The sequence below is a fragment of the Strix aluco genome, chromosome 16, assembly GCF_031877795.1.
Source record: "Strix aluco isolate bStrAlu1 chromosome 16, bStrAlu1.hap1, whole genome shotgun sequence".
In the NCBI taxonomy this organism is placed as follows: domain Eukaryota; kingdom Metazoa; phylum Chordata; class Aves; order Strigiformes; family Strigidae; genus Strix; species Strix aluco.
The window spans coordinates 7,238,573-7,251,425 of record NC_133946.1 but is presented as its reverse complement, the minus strand read 5'-3'; the positions used below and the strand labels follow the sequence as shown (position 1 = coordinate 7,251,425).

The 12,853-nt window shown below is 43.2% G+C and overlaps 1 protein-coding gene and 1 long non-coding RNA gene across 13 annotated transcripts in view; one reads left to right on the top strand and one right to left on the bottom strand.

Annotated features, from left to right (window-relative positions):
* Positions 1–7,277: 7,277 nt before the first annotated feature.
* Positions 7,278–8,663, bottom strand: LOC141930595 (uncharacterized). The gene is made up of 3 exons (XR_012625368.1): positions 8,476–8,663; positions 7,785–7,911; positions 7,278–7,365 (listed from the first exon to the last, which is right to left on the bottom strand). It is a non-coding gene; the product is annotated as an uncharacterized LOC141930595 (long non-coding RNA).
* Positions 8,664–9,841: 1,178 nt separating this feature from the next.
* ANO5 (anoctamin 5) overlaps positions 9,842–12,853 on the top strand; it is a 60,650-nt gene continuing 57,638 nt past the window's right edge. For 6 of the 12 annotated variants that reach the window (XM_074842523.1, XM_074842526.1, XM_074842524.1 and 3 more), the window contains exon 1: positions 9,842–10,043. In XM_074842523.1, coding sequence (XP_074698624.1) covers positions 9,890–10,043 — 154 coding nt within the window. In that variant the 5' untranslated portion in view covers positions 9,842–9,889. The remainder of the gene's footprint in view (positions 10,044–12,853) is intronic. The other 6 variants (XM_074842531.1, XM_074842528.1, XM_074842527.1 and 3 more) reach the window with 2 other exon arrangements.

Here is a 12,853-nt window from a genome sequence, read left to right as displayed (position 1 = left end):
CTACCACTGCTGTTGACCCTGACAACATATGCCGTTGTGCTGAATTAGAGAATATCAGCTCCAATCTAGCAGCAAAGCATGATCTTGAAAATTAATTCAGAATAAAGATTATCAGATGCCTTGTTCAAAAGCATTTTAACAGAAGAATAACAGATTTTAAACATGAGTTCTGGGGCATGCAGATAGAAAAACAATGATGGATTCTTAGACCATTAGCATTTCTTAAGGGCTGTGGTATGGAGATACTAAACCATAAGCAGACAGTCAGAAATTTTATTTAAAAATAGCATAGATGCTCATAAGTGCAAGGTAAAAAGAAATGCTCTGCCTGTTTCAGTTTTCATTTGAGCATGACAGGAAATGTGTGGGGAGGATATCAATTTTACAAACAGAAACGGAGGGATGAAGCTTAATAACTTCATTCCTTTGTGAAAGTACAAGGGAAATGAAGAAAAAAGCTGCAGCAGGCCAAGGCAAAGTTAGCTGATACAGATGGTGCCTCACTGACTAATGATTGATAAGAGCAGCGATTACTGACAGTTTTAAAAAATGTCATTCTATTTTAATTCTCAGTATGTCAGACCCAGGAAAATTAAATCACATCAGAAGCCACAGACCTATTACTGAAAGGCCAATTTTTATGAAACTTTTCCTCAACAATTTTAACGGAGAGATTAACTAAAGCCTACTCCATTAACTTGAGCCAGACAAGTTTTAGGAGAACATCAGGCAAAAATGAACTAAGAACTGTTGTACTTCCAAATACTGCTTCCGTTTCCAGAGATCGCTTGGAAATCAAAGAGTACATGACCTTGATATTCATAGTAGTACTATCATTCAAGACTTCTGTCAAAGCATGCAGATGTGCTTTGAACTGAAAAATGAAGTAGCATCGCTTGTCTAATGCAGAGATGGATCAGGGAAGCCGGTGTTACCCCTCCTATGTAAAGCCACATTCGCTCCCCTAATGCACCCGTTAGCACTGATGGGGCAGGGTATGATTCAGACTTACACCACTACACTTGCAAATCCTGAGGCTGCGGCTTCTTCAGTAACCCGTGGGAGGGCGTGAAGGAAAATATTATGATCACTGAGTCCTTGTGCAATTGACTGGTTTTAAAAGCCAGGCCAAAAGGTGCTGTGTGTTTTATACTAGCTCATTTCTTGATTCACGCACAATTTAAAATTGTGAAGCACGGGCTATGCCTCTGAGAAGCTGAGTATGATTGTGCTGGAAAACTGTGAGAAAATTGAGGACCAGGTTTGATCCAAGAAAAGGAAAGGTTATTCTAGACTTAAAAGTCTAGCTTGAAAAAAACAACAGGAGTTCTTGAAAAATAGACCTACTAATATATTTGCAGTACCAGAGTTTATGTACCAAATCACACAAGTATCACTTTCTCTCCTTTACAATACAGAGGGCTACCAACAAATGTCTGTGTGTTCATCTTTTGTGTTTGATGATAAGTCCAGTAATTTCAGGCATTTGACAAGTACACTAATACTAGCTATCTTAGCAGACTGACTTACCTCAAGATTTAACTTAAAGGGAATCATCCAAAACTAAATATTGTATGCTCATTGATAGGAGAAGTAATGAATTCAACAATCAGGAAAAATCTTCACAATTAAACAGTAGGACTTAAGGATTTCAGAAATGATCCAACTAGTAATTACAGGATAAGTAACTACCATGGTATCTTCTTGCCTCTTTTCACATTTGAACTGAAGCATGAAACAGTAGAATTTTTAAAATGAGGGAAAGAAGAAATGACAAATGAGACTCTTCCTGATATATTATGCACTTGAATGGATATCCAAGAGGGCATAGTTAGAAGGCACAACTGGTCTGTCTTCTGATAAACAATACAATTTACAATTCATAAGAAGAACTATATTATAGACAATAGCAATGACCTCAAGAAAAGAGATTTGACTTTTATTAGAGATGGCATAGCTCCTCTTATGAGTTCAGCGGTTTGACAGGAAAGGAGAATTAACATTCTGAGAGGTAGCCATCAAAAAAGTGTTCAAATGGCAGATTTGCTCTACAGAAATTACAGAATTATGTGCTGCCCTATATGTGTTACACTTTGGCTTTCCCACCTGAAGACAGAGGTAAAGAGCAAAAAAAGAAATTGGCAGTGGTAGGCCTCTTTGAAGCTAGATGAAACAGAGTAGCACCTTGCATTTTGAAGTCTTTTATCTATTCCCCTGAAATTTTAAATATACTTCCCAGACAATGAATATTTTCATTTGATACTACATTTTTCTTACTTATTGCTTCTGTTCTTTTTCACTCTGTTCCTACAGGCTCTGTCTCGTCCTGTTTAGAATGTGTACATAAATTATTAGATCATATTGATTTCGTCCTATTATTCATACTTCTCATCTGATTTTTAAAGTACTGATTTTTAAAAACATTTTTTCTGCTTAAACTTGTCACTTTACTTTTTGCCCAATCCTTCCTATTCTGTTTGATGTGGCTGAGGGTGCCTGTGTGTTTCCTGGCTCCTGCTGCTCCTGGATGCTTATCACGTTTGCAGAGCTCACCCGACTAATCTGTATGCCCAGGCTGAGCTGCAGCTGGGATGGCCAGGCCAGCTGGGGCAGCCCTGACAACTTTGCATGAGGGTTCCCCTGGGTGGGGAGATAAGTGCTACATTATTCAGACAGGATCTGGGATAGGGATCAACTCAGGCTAGAGACTGGGGAAAGGCTGGAAACCATACGGTCACTGTATCTTGCACACTTGTGTGGAAAAGCTGTGAAAATGAGAAGGAAACTGAAGGGCTGCTACAGCCAAGAGCTACCAGCTCACTTACCAATTTTATTAAAACTAAAACCAAGACTGTATCAAGTAGTATTGGATAAAAGCTGATGTCATCTACTGTTTGATTCACCTTTTATGAGAAAGGGTCCCTTCCAGCATGTATGAGTGTTACTACATCCATCGGGGTACAGGCCAGACCAGACACCCACACTTCCAGGCGACAGCACCCCGAAGCACACAGCCGGGTTGTGAGATGGTATCAGCCAGCGCACAGCCCCAGGAATCTGGGAAAACCTGCGTGTCCTTGGGCAGGGTTGGTTATTGCAGAAACACCTTAGGCTTCCTTTCTGCCTATGACCATCACACAGCCTTCCCTAAGGCAGACAACCCTACACACCTTCACCTTGCTTGCTCCTATAAATATTATTTTTTAACTTTTTGTCCTTCTATCCGATCTTTTCTGTCTCCATAGAAAAATGCATATTGTTTTCTTTCCTGGCCCATCTACCTTCACTCATTTCTCCTTAGAAGTGCTACCTGCAGACCTGTGCCTAGACCACTCTGTAAGATAAGAGACCTTCATAGCTTCTTCTCTCTGCTTTTGCTTGGAAGGAGGAGAATGGGACTGCTGGCAAAGAAGAGCAAGACAGGAAGCTGCACGAGCTTGTGAAGGATGGAAACCTCCAGCCAAGGCATTGGAGCTAACCTGCAGAGCCTACTCAAGGAGATGAGCTGAAGAGAGATGATGTAGCTTATCATTTGATATCAGAGAAGGCAATGTGGAAAGATGCCTCCTTTGTTTATGTTGGTTTTAGGGGTGCTGTATATGTGCAGTGCGATGAATGGAAGCTTTGAAAACTAAGTCTAGGTCTGCCAAATACACAGAATTTAACAATATAACAGCAAATGTGAAACATTTTCTTAACGCTCACATTATAACTACTGTTATTCTTCATGGAGAATGTTATAAACAGCAGAGAAGAACATGGTTGTTCAATACTGCCCATAGGATTAGACAATCACTTGTATCATTATTTCTATTATTGTCACCAGCCTGCCAGCTAAATAATTTGTGCTTGAATACCTTTGCACAAAATAACCTGTGCTTGAATACCTTGCCTTATTAAAATGCAGATTGAAAGCTTACATTTTTCTAGAATTTTTGACAAAGCCAATAATCTCTTGATATAATTTTTATACACTTTGTAATAAAATATCTAATCAAGGACAGTTAAAAATGTGCATATATGAGAGATGCACAAGTCATTAAAAGCTGTGTACAGAAATTGTAGTCAACACAAATTTATTGGTGATGACACAGAATATTATTTGTGTGTATCTCATACGTAACAGCAGGTTTTTTGTTCTCTTGTGCTTTTAGGGTGTCTTTATCATTCCATTCTGCTTTACTGACTAAGCTGATAAATGCACACTGAACTGAACTGATTTTGTTAATATTTTTGCTAGAGCTACTAAGCTCCTCACATAATTTCAGCGGTCTGTCTTTCACACATCAGCCTCATTTACTCAATCTAAAATCCTCTGCGTTTAAAAAAAATACTATAATTCGACTTTATTTTATCTGTTTATCACTCTGGGATAATAACCAAAATGAAGCATGAGGCGCCAGCAGCTGTAGTTTCACAAACACTGTTACCGGCAGAGGGCACTAAGCCCTGAGAAACTGAATTGTCTATAAAAGGACAAGAGAGAAAATGGATGATTTCACTAGAAGCACACAGGAATTTACTAAGATGATGCAACTTCTTATCTTAACATTGTAGTTTAAGTGCCAGAACTGATGAAGTGGCCTTATCCCAACCCTACCGCATTCAATAATCTTATATGTGAACGTACCTATTAGTGCACAACCCATCAGACTTAAATACTGATCTTCACTCACGCTGTTAGGAGCAGTTTAGCAAAATCAATGGAACTACATCCACGGAGACATGATGAGAGTGAAGAATCATGCCTCAGACATTGTTAGTGAATAGATTTTGTACATATTCAAGTATCCTTAAGAATGTCTCTACCAGCAGGAAAAAGATGAATTCTCCCTACTCTGCAAAACACATCAAAGTAATTTTTTTCTTGTCATCTTTTTTTGTGGTTTCTTTGGATTATTTTTTTTAGGAAGGCTTTGATGGCAGCTGTAAACTGGGCAATCCAGTTATGGGAGTGTAACTGCAAGATTACAAGAACTAAAATATCTGTTTGTGCTTGAAACAGGATACAGGCTTCTGTTAAGATTACCTCGCTCTCTAGCAGCTCTCTGAAAACTGCTGCTGCTCAGGCAGGGGCACAGAGCCCGCGTCCCCGCTTCAGGCTGTCCCAGCACTGCTGGGAGGTGGCTGGGCTCAGCTGGGACCGCACCCATGCAGTTTCCTTGCCCTGGGGAGAGTGCAAACCGGGTTGTTGACTTTAGTTCTACTGTTGCAAACATGTAGTAACTCCAGCCAAGAAGAAGGTAGGTTATAGTCTGTAAAGTCATCTGTTTGTTTAAGACATCATAGGTGTTATTCTTAGTAGCACCGCTTTCTGCAAACAGCTAACTGAAAAGTGATGGAGTAGGAAAAGAATGCAGTGAGTAATGCTGAACTTTTGCATACTACGTAAATTTACTTCCTCTGAGAAGCGTTTGCATTATGCCGCCTCGCAAGGCAACTGTTCATGGCACTCTCTTTTCATTTCCTGACGGCTTTAAGGCTGTGCAGCAGCAGGCACAAAGAATCAGCTGTCTCGATATACAAATTCAGGTGCCCATCCCATCAGCAAGCGTTGCTGTGTGTCAGTGCCTGACCCTGGCGCGGTGTTCAAGCAGCCTTTGGAGCTATAATGGGATGGAGGAGTCAGATGTCAGGCACCCTCTGAGTAAAACGCAGACAGAGTTCAGGGAGCCCAGACTGAATCTCCAGACAGTTGCAATCTCCCTTGGGCTTTCTCTTTGGTCAGTGGCTGTTACATTCCTCTCTTCACAGTAACAACCTTCCCAGGAGAGCACCCTATCACCCCTGCCCAGCTGCTCACTCCCTCCCCACACCCACCCCAGCCTGCGGGCTGGTGGGGCAGCCTTACAGCGGGAGAGGCTGAACCCCCTTCACTCACAAGTATTGGCCTTTGATCTCTCACATTCCAGGCAGATGTTGAAACTTTAACTAAAGTTACTGCCTGCAATACTGTGCTCCCTTTCTGGTGCATTTGAGGAAAAAAAAAAAAAAAAAAAAAAGTCTGTGATAACTGAATGGCAGTTTTGGGTATCATAAGGCTGGATTGGGGCACCTAATTTGCATCTGAGTCCCACTTTACCTTTCTAAGCCTGTTTGGTATCTGGCCCTACTGGCCTCTAAAAGATTCATTTCTTTCCAAATGACACTATTACTTATATTTTAAAGGGCTAATTAAAGACAGGGAAAGAAATAGGTTAGCTCATCAACTAGAAAGCCTCAACTGCCTTTAATTGGTTGACAGAAGCACACTCCTGAAGATGTGTGAGACAGCAACGCTGGTTTCTGGGATGCAGCCTGCATGTGCTGAAATCTCACAGCAAAGTGACGGTCTGTGGGGTTGTTCAACCATCAGAGGAGAAAGAGCAGGCTGAAGAGGCTGGGAAGGAGATACACCGTTTCCCTTTAGCTCCTGCATCTGTTTCAAACTCGTGTTTTGTTATTTCTAACTTGTGCTCACAATCTGATTTGAAAACTCACTAAAACTCTGAATATATATATAAAACTTTTTTAAACAAAAGGAGCGTATGCAATACACATATCTTTAATAGCAGAAAGTTGCTGCACCTTCTGAGACTGACGTGGATATATGACATGCATAGCATAGGGAATCCCGAAAGCATATGCTATTTGAACAAATTGTACATTGGTATCCAAGTGGTAAATGCAAAAGCTGTATATATTAGACTCCTTCCCAGAAGATAGATAACAGAGAATGAATTTTTTCAGAGCATCTAACTGGTAAGACACAAAAGCTCCATTTTCCACATGATTTAGAACTCAGGGTCATATTTTCAAAGATCCTTTAGTGCAGCCCTCTAACAGGACTTTCATAAGTTGGGATCTCAGGTTGTCAGTTGTGACTTGTTTTGAACAGGCCTTGGGGTACCTGCCTGAGACAATGATAGGTGCAGAGGTATCTTTGAAATCTGACCTGCCAATCCCACCAATTTTCTGTGTTTAAATAATAATTTTTTAAAATATGAAGGCCTGTAAATCAGTTCCAAGCTTCTGAAAAAGCCCGTCAATGGAAAGCAGGACTTTATAAGGGCTACAGTCTATCTGATCTCCTTTAGCACAAACAAAGGATTGCGCTGTGCTGCTGAACATCCTAAGTGTAATCACTGTTAGTAATTCTTGGTGATGCTTGCTACCTACAGCCACAGCCTTCTAGGTATTTTTACTATTTTTTGTTTTATGTATACACTGTACTAGAAACACTGGTTGAACTCCAAACCACCAAAAGCAGAAATACTATGGCATACCTGTATTGATATTTCGGGAATAAAATGGTCCTGCCATTGTGTGGTTCCCCGTTTCCTCCTTTGTTTTGTCAGTACCTGTTGCTTGCAGTGAGTCATGGAACTGAAAACCCAGGAAAAAAAGATCAGTCAGTTTAACAGTTTGACCTGAGTCATTGTATCGCCTTATGATCGATCAGAAGTAAAAATGCAAGGTGGGAGGCAAAAAGGTCTGTGCCTTTTGAAGGAAGTGTGGTCCTGGATTGCTTAGGCATACTGTGAAACCAGGGAGGCAGACAATGGCTGCTTAAACTCTGAACAGACAAGAAGCCTCACGGCTGGGTGTCACAGGGACCTCCTGTGCGCCTGCCACGGGCACAAGGCCTTCCACAGATAGCTCCTTCTGGGAGAGCAGCCTTGGGTCCCCTCCCGAACACAGGCCACTGTGCAATTTACACAAATTCCGTGCCTCCACAAACCATGGGCCTGTCCAACTACAGAGATCTGCAAAATCATCTTCGGCATTCTGGATGTGGTACTTACACAGCTTTAGGTGTGGTTGGCTTTGCCACACATGCTGGGTGGAGCCGGGAAGAGCGAGCGTGTAATTAGGAGGCAAAACCAAGCGATGGCTGCTGCAATTCTTGCTGTTTCTGGCTCTTGTCATCTTCTATGGGCATAAAAGCATTTATCTGAGATATATAATGCTGTGAGGAAATTAAAGGCTTAGAAAATACAGCTTTTAAACTGAATCTGGTGACCTGTCACGTTGCATGCAGTCACAAGCTGTTTCAAGACGCCCTTTGGTGTGCTGTGCCCATCCCCTTTGTTCCCGCCATCCTACATCACAATATTAAAAAACAAACTAAACATTTCAGACTTTGGAAAGAAACCAGACACATTTTTAGGTCTTGCTCCTGACTAAAAATACACTTCCTAAAGCAGTAATGCCACACAGTACAAATAAGGCCTAATACTGTAGACCTGAACATGAGCCCAGCACCTTAGCTGACTCACTTTATTTGATTAACTTTATGATTAAGAAATCCTGTCATGAAACTGCTGTTGTGCTACCGTTGCCCAAGTAGCAAAACTCCCTGTCAGTTTGGTGCATAAAATGGTTACTTAAGCAGTAAAGGCTGAATATAGTTAATCTGAAAGAAGGCCTGAGATGATATTAATGAACAAAAAATGTGAAACACGCATATTGAACAAACTGTCTGTTGGAAACTACCTCAGATTATTGAAGGAAGAGATGAGGAGATGGGGCTGTTTGAGACATAGAAATGGCACCAGCTCCAGGAGAAGGGACAGCAGCTGCCACTGGAGCCTCCTGTCCTCCCTGGCACCGTTGGGCTCTGGTCCTGGGAGATGCCCTCTGCCTCAGAGATCCGGAGGGATGGGCGACAAATTCTCTGTCCATCCAACACCTGGAATGAGAGAGTTACATTTCTTCTGCCATCTCTTCATGCCACATTTCCCCTTCCTCAGGCTTAATTCTTATTTCTGTCTCTCTCCCAACTGCTATTTAAAAAGAAGCCAGGATTGTTAGCCAAAACAATGTTTTTGCTAGCTCTGAATCTGTAATGAAGACAGTGAACAGCATTATCCTTTATTACCTGACACCAGCATGTTTGCCCTGTAGGCAGGAGAACTGTGTGCTGTTCTTAACAACCTGCAGGATCAAAAGTAAGAGCAAACTTACTCTCAGTAAAGAAGAATCACTGACTATGCTGGCTTTGGCTGGGAGAGAGTTAAATTTCTTCATAGTAGGTTAAATGTTTTGGGTTTGTGATGAAACAGTGCTGATAACACAGGGACGGGTTAGTTATTGCTGAGCAGCACTTACACAGCGTCCAGGCATTTTCTGCTCCTCACCCTGCCCCGCCAGCGAGCAGGCTGGGGGTGCACAAGAAGCTGAGAGGAGACACAGCCAGGACAGCTGATCCCTACTGACTGAAGGGATATCCCGTGCTGTACATCATGCTCGGAAATAAAACGGGGGCGGGGGGGGAGGTTGGCAGGGGCTGTCATTGCTCAGGGACTGGCTGGGCATCGGTTGGTTGGTGGTGAGCAATTTTGCATTTTTTGTTTGCCTTGGGTTTTATTTTCCTGTTTTTTTTTTTTTTTTTTTTTTTTTAAATTATTAAACTGTCTTTATATAAATCCACGAGTTTTCTGAATCCTTCCGATTCTCCCCCCATCGCACTGTGACAGAGTAAGCTGGGGACTGTGTGGGACTTAGTTGCCAGCCAGCATTAAGCCACGACACTGACCCCCACGACGGGGAATATTCCTTTATCCCACTGGTCTTTTCCCAGTTCTCTCATGAAAGATCAACTATTAAAAAAGATGCAGACAGGGAAAAAAAAAAAAGACGACAAACTCTTTCCCATATCTAAACGGGCAAATAAAATTGCACTACGTAGTGGGGATAAAAAAAAGGGGGGGGTTAATGGCAATCTTAGCGGGGCAAAGCCCTTCCCTCGGGCGCGGTGCCCGCCCGGGGGCGGCCGACGGGCGGGTTCCCCGCCCGTCGGCCGCCCCCGGGCGGGCACCACGCCCGGTCGGTGCCGGCCCCCGGTGTCCCCCTCCCTCCTCCGGTCCCCCCCCCGCCTTCCCGCGCTCCGCCTCTGCGGACAGTGCGCATGTATGGGGCGGCAGCCCAGCCCCTGACTCACCCCGTCTTCTCCCGTCTGTTCCCATCCCCCGGTCGCGGAGGAGAGAAGGAGGCGGCCACCATGAATCGTTTGGGGAAAAAAGGGGATGAGACTCTCATCGAGATGGCGTTGTCTGCCGATGGTAGGAGACCATGAGGGGGAAGGGGGGTGGCTGCGTTGTTCTGCCTCGTCAGGGTGAGGAGGGGGGTCGTGGGGCCGCGGATTCCTCCCCTGGAAGTGTCGCGGGTGGGAGGGAGCGGAGTGTCCCGGCAGCAGACGGGACCCGGGGGGTGGTGGTTGGAGGGGTTTGTGGGGGGTCTGGTTGTCTCCCGAGGCTCTGCAGGTAGGCGTCTGGGAGGGGGGAGTTGATTCAGGATGACTCCTTCAGGCCTCCTGAGTCTGGCTTTAATCCTCCGGCTTCCCCTGGGAACTGCAGACACGTTTGCATGAGCCTGAGCATAGGTTGATTAGGCCTTTTTTAACCCTAAATAAACCTGGAAAAAAACCCAAACAAAACAGTTCCTACACTAGCGCGCTGCTCAAAACCGATACTAGAGATAGCCCTTAATATTTATTTTTAAACACATTTAAAATGCAAACATCCCTTTGACTGACAGAAAACTTTGACCCTTTCACGGAGCACTGGCTGGTGCTGGCTGAGATGAGCCACTGCCAGCAGCTGAGGTTGTCATGAAGAGCAGGCTCAGAGCAGCCCAGGTCCCCTTCTTTTGGGGGGGGGAGCAGCCCCTTTCCTGCCACGCTCCATCCCAGATGTGCCAGCCCCGTCGCCTTCAGGTACGGCCTCTGCCCCTGTTGCAGAGCGGGTGGGTCAGCGCTGGGGCTTTGCTTTTCTGCAGAAGCCAGGTTACAGATTCCAGTTCGTGTCAGTTTGTAGTGTAATTTTTTATAATGAATGTGGTAATAGCGTGATTTCGTAAAATAACATGACGCAAATGCTAAGTTTGTATTTATCAGTACCTCACCCGGCAACATGAATCAACAGTCAGATGTAAGATAATATGTTGATATTTTCAGAAAGAGTCTATATTTAAAACCTAAAGAAAAACATTGACCTAAAAAAAAAATATTTTGGGAGTCATGCTTTGCCATCAGTGCTAAAAGTGAAGATCTTAAAGCAGGAAGGAACCACTCAGCTCGTGGGCTGGCTGCTTGGCTTGTATGCTTTCCCTCCCCGCTTAACTACACTGTCTCTTTTACGAAAACATACAATACCATTTTAAACTCCTCGAGCGCTAGTGTAAAATCGTGATTTTTGTGAATCTTTGGCAGCCTTGTCTCAGAGAAATAACGGGTAAGGACTATGAAAAGTATCCATAAGCAGCTGTTTACAGTGACGGGGAGGCATGGTGTCCACATGAGTGTCAGACAGACGTTTGCCCTGGCTGCGACAGCCCGCTGGGGCTGGCAGGCTTGCTCGGGAGCGGAGCAGATGGGTGGTACGGCCCCTTGGCCGTATTGGCATTTCCAGTCTTGCGGGGAGCCCTGAGTCACTGCCCGTCCCGCTGCCTGCGAGCCATGAAAAGAGCTGAGACTGAGCTGCTCTAAGCAGCCCTTGCTCCTCTGAAGTAGCTTGAGACTAAAAAATACTTACAAAATATGCGACAACCACTTAGGGAATGATGTTGGAAGCTGGGTTTGTAAACTTAATTCCGCAGCATTCAATCTTCCCATGAGTGTCTTGAGGGTTTTTTATAGTTATAAACATTGAATATAAGGAGATTTGGGGGGTTTCCCAGTACCATACAGGAGCTTATAATTGTCTATACAAAATCTTGCACCAGTTCATTTTTTTGAAGCACTTTTTGAAAACAGAAACAAATTGAATATGGGGTAAAGTGAGTATAATTTTTAAAGTTTATGTTAACTTGTCCAAAAATTTCTCAAGGTTTAAAAAAAATCTTCATTAAATGATGCTTTAGAAAAGTTAACAGTGTGCATATATTGCCAGTGGGATTTCTCGTAGATCTAAACATCTGCTTTGTGCTTTTAAGAAACAGATAGCCTCTTAAGGAGGCTCCAAGCTATAGATGTCTGACGTGCACAAGAAGGGTCTGTGTGAGTCAGTAGGAACAAAGCAGAAGAAAAAACACCTGCTACTTATTTTCCTTAAACACATGTTCATATTCAGATAGTACGTGTGTATTTAATTCTGGTTTACTACTGCATTTCATTAAACTTGAATGCTGAGGAACAGGTTGTGGGGGTGAAAAACTCCTTACCAGCAGCAGAACGTTTAGCTTGCAGAGGCTGTGTTTGGAGACCGTGTGCCAAAACTTCTAGCTTGAAGGAAGCTTTCTGGCTTCCTGTTGAATTATACCCGCGTGAGGTAATAACTTCCATTTTCATGTGCGTGATTTTGCTTTCTGTTGGCAGATGTGTGGCATTTACCTCAAATATTAAAAACTAAGAAAAGTGAAATTGCAAACTTGGAATGTAAATATCAGAGGAAGAAGACCACAGCATGTTGTTAGCAATATTTCTTTATGGCTATGCTATCTCTTGGCATTTTTTTTCCAGCATTAAATGATAATGCTGCAGTCTCTGTGTTGTGGGATGTATCCCCAAGACTGTGGATCTTCTGGAAACTCGTAATTGGCTCCATGCAGTGGTTTGAAATACACTGCCTTTATGCACATGGTTCATTTTTCAAAACTTCCAGGAGTATGGTTTGAACCTGAAATGCTCTAAGACTGATCGAACTTTGAATACTTCCTTAGGTTGGTTCTCCTTTAGTTCATGTTCCCTCTGAGAAAGGCAGCAAAACATCGGGAAAAGCCGATGGCGTGACTTGCAAATGGCACTTGTGCCATTGTGTCAGCTTCTTGCAATGCCTCAGCCAAATACTGCTGTTGTTTAATAGAATGATACTTCGCTTATTTAATCAGAATTATTATGGTTCATACTAGTAACATAAAAATACAGGCCTCTGTT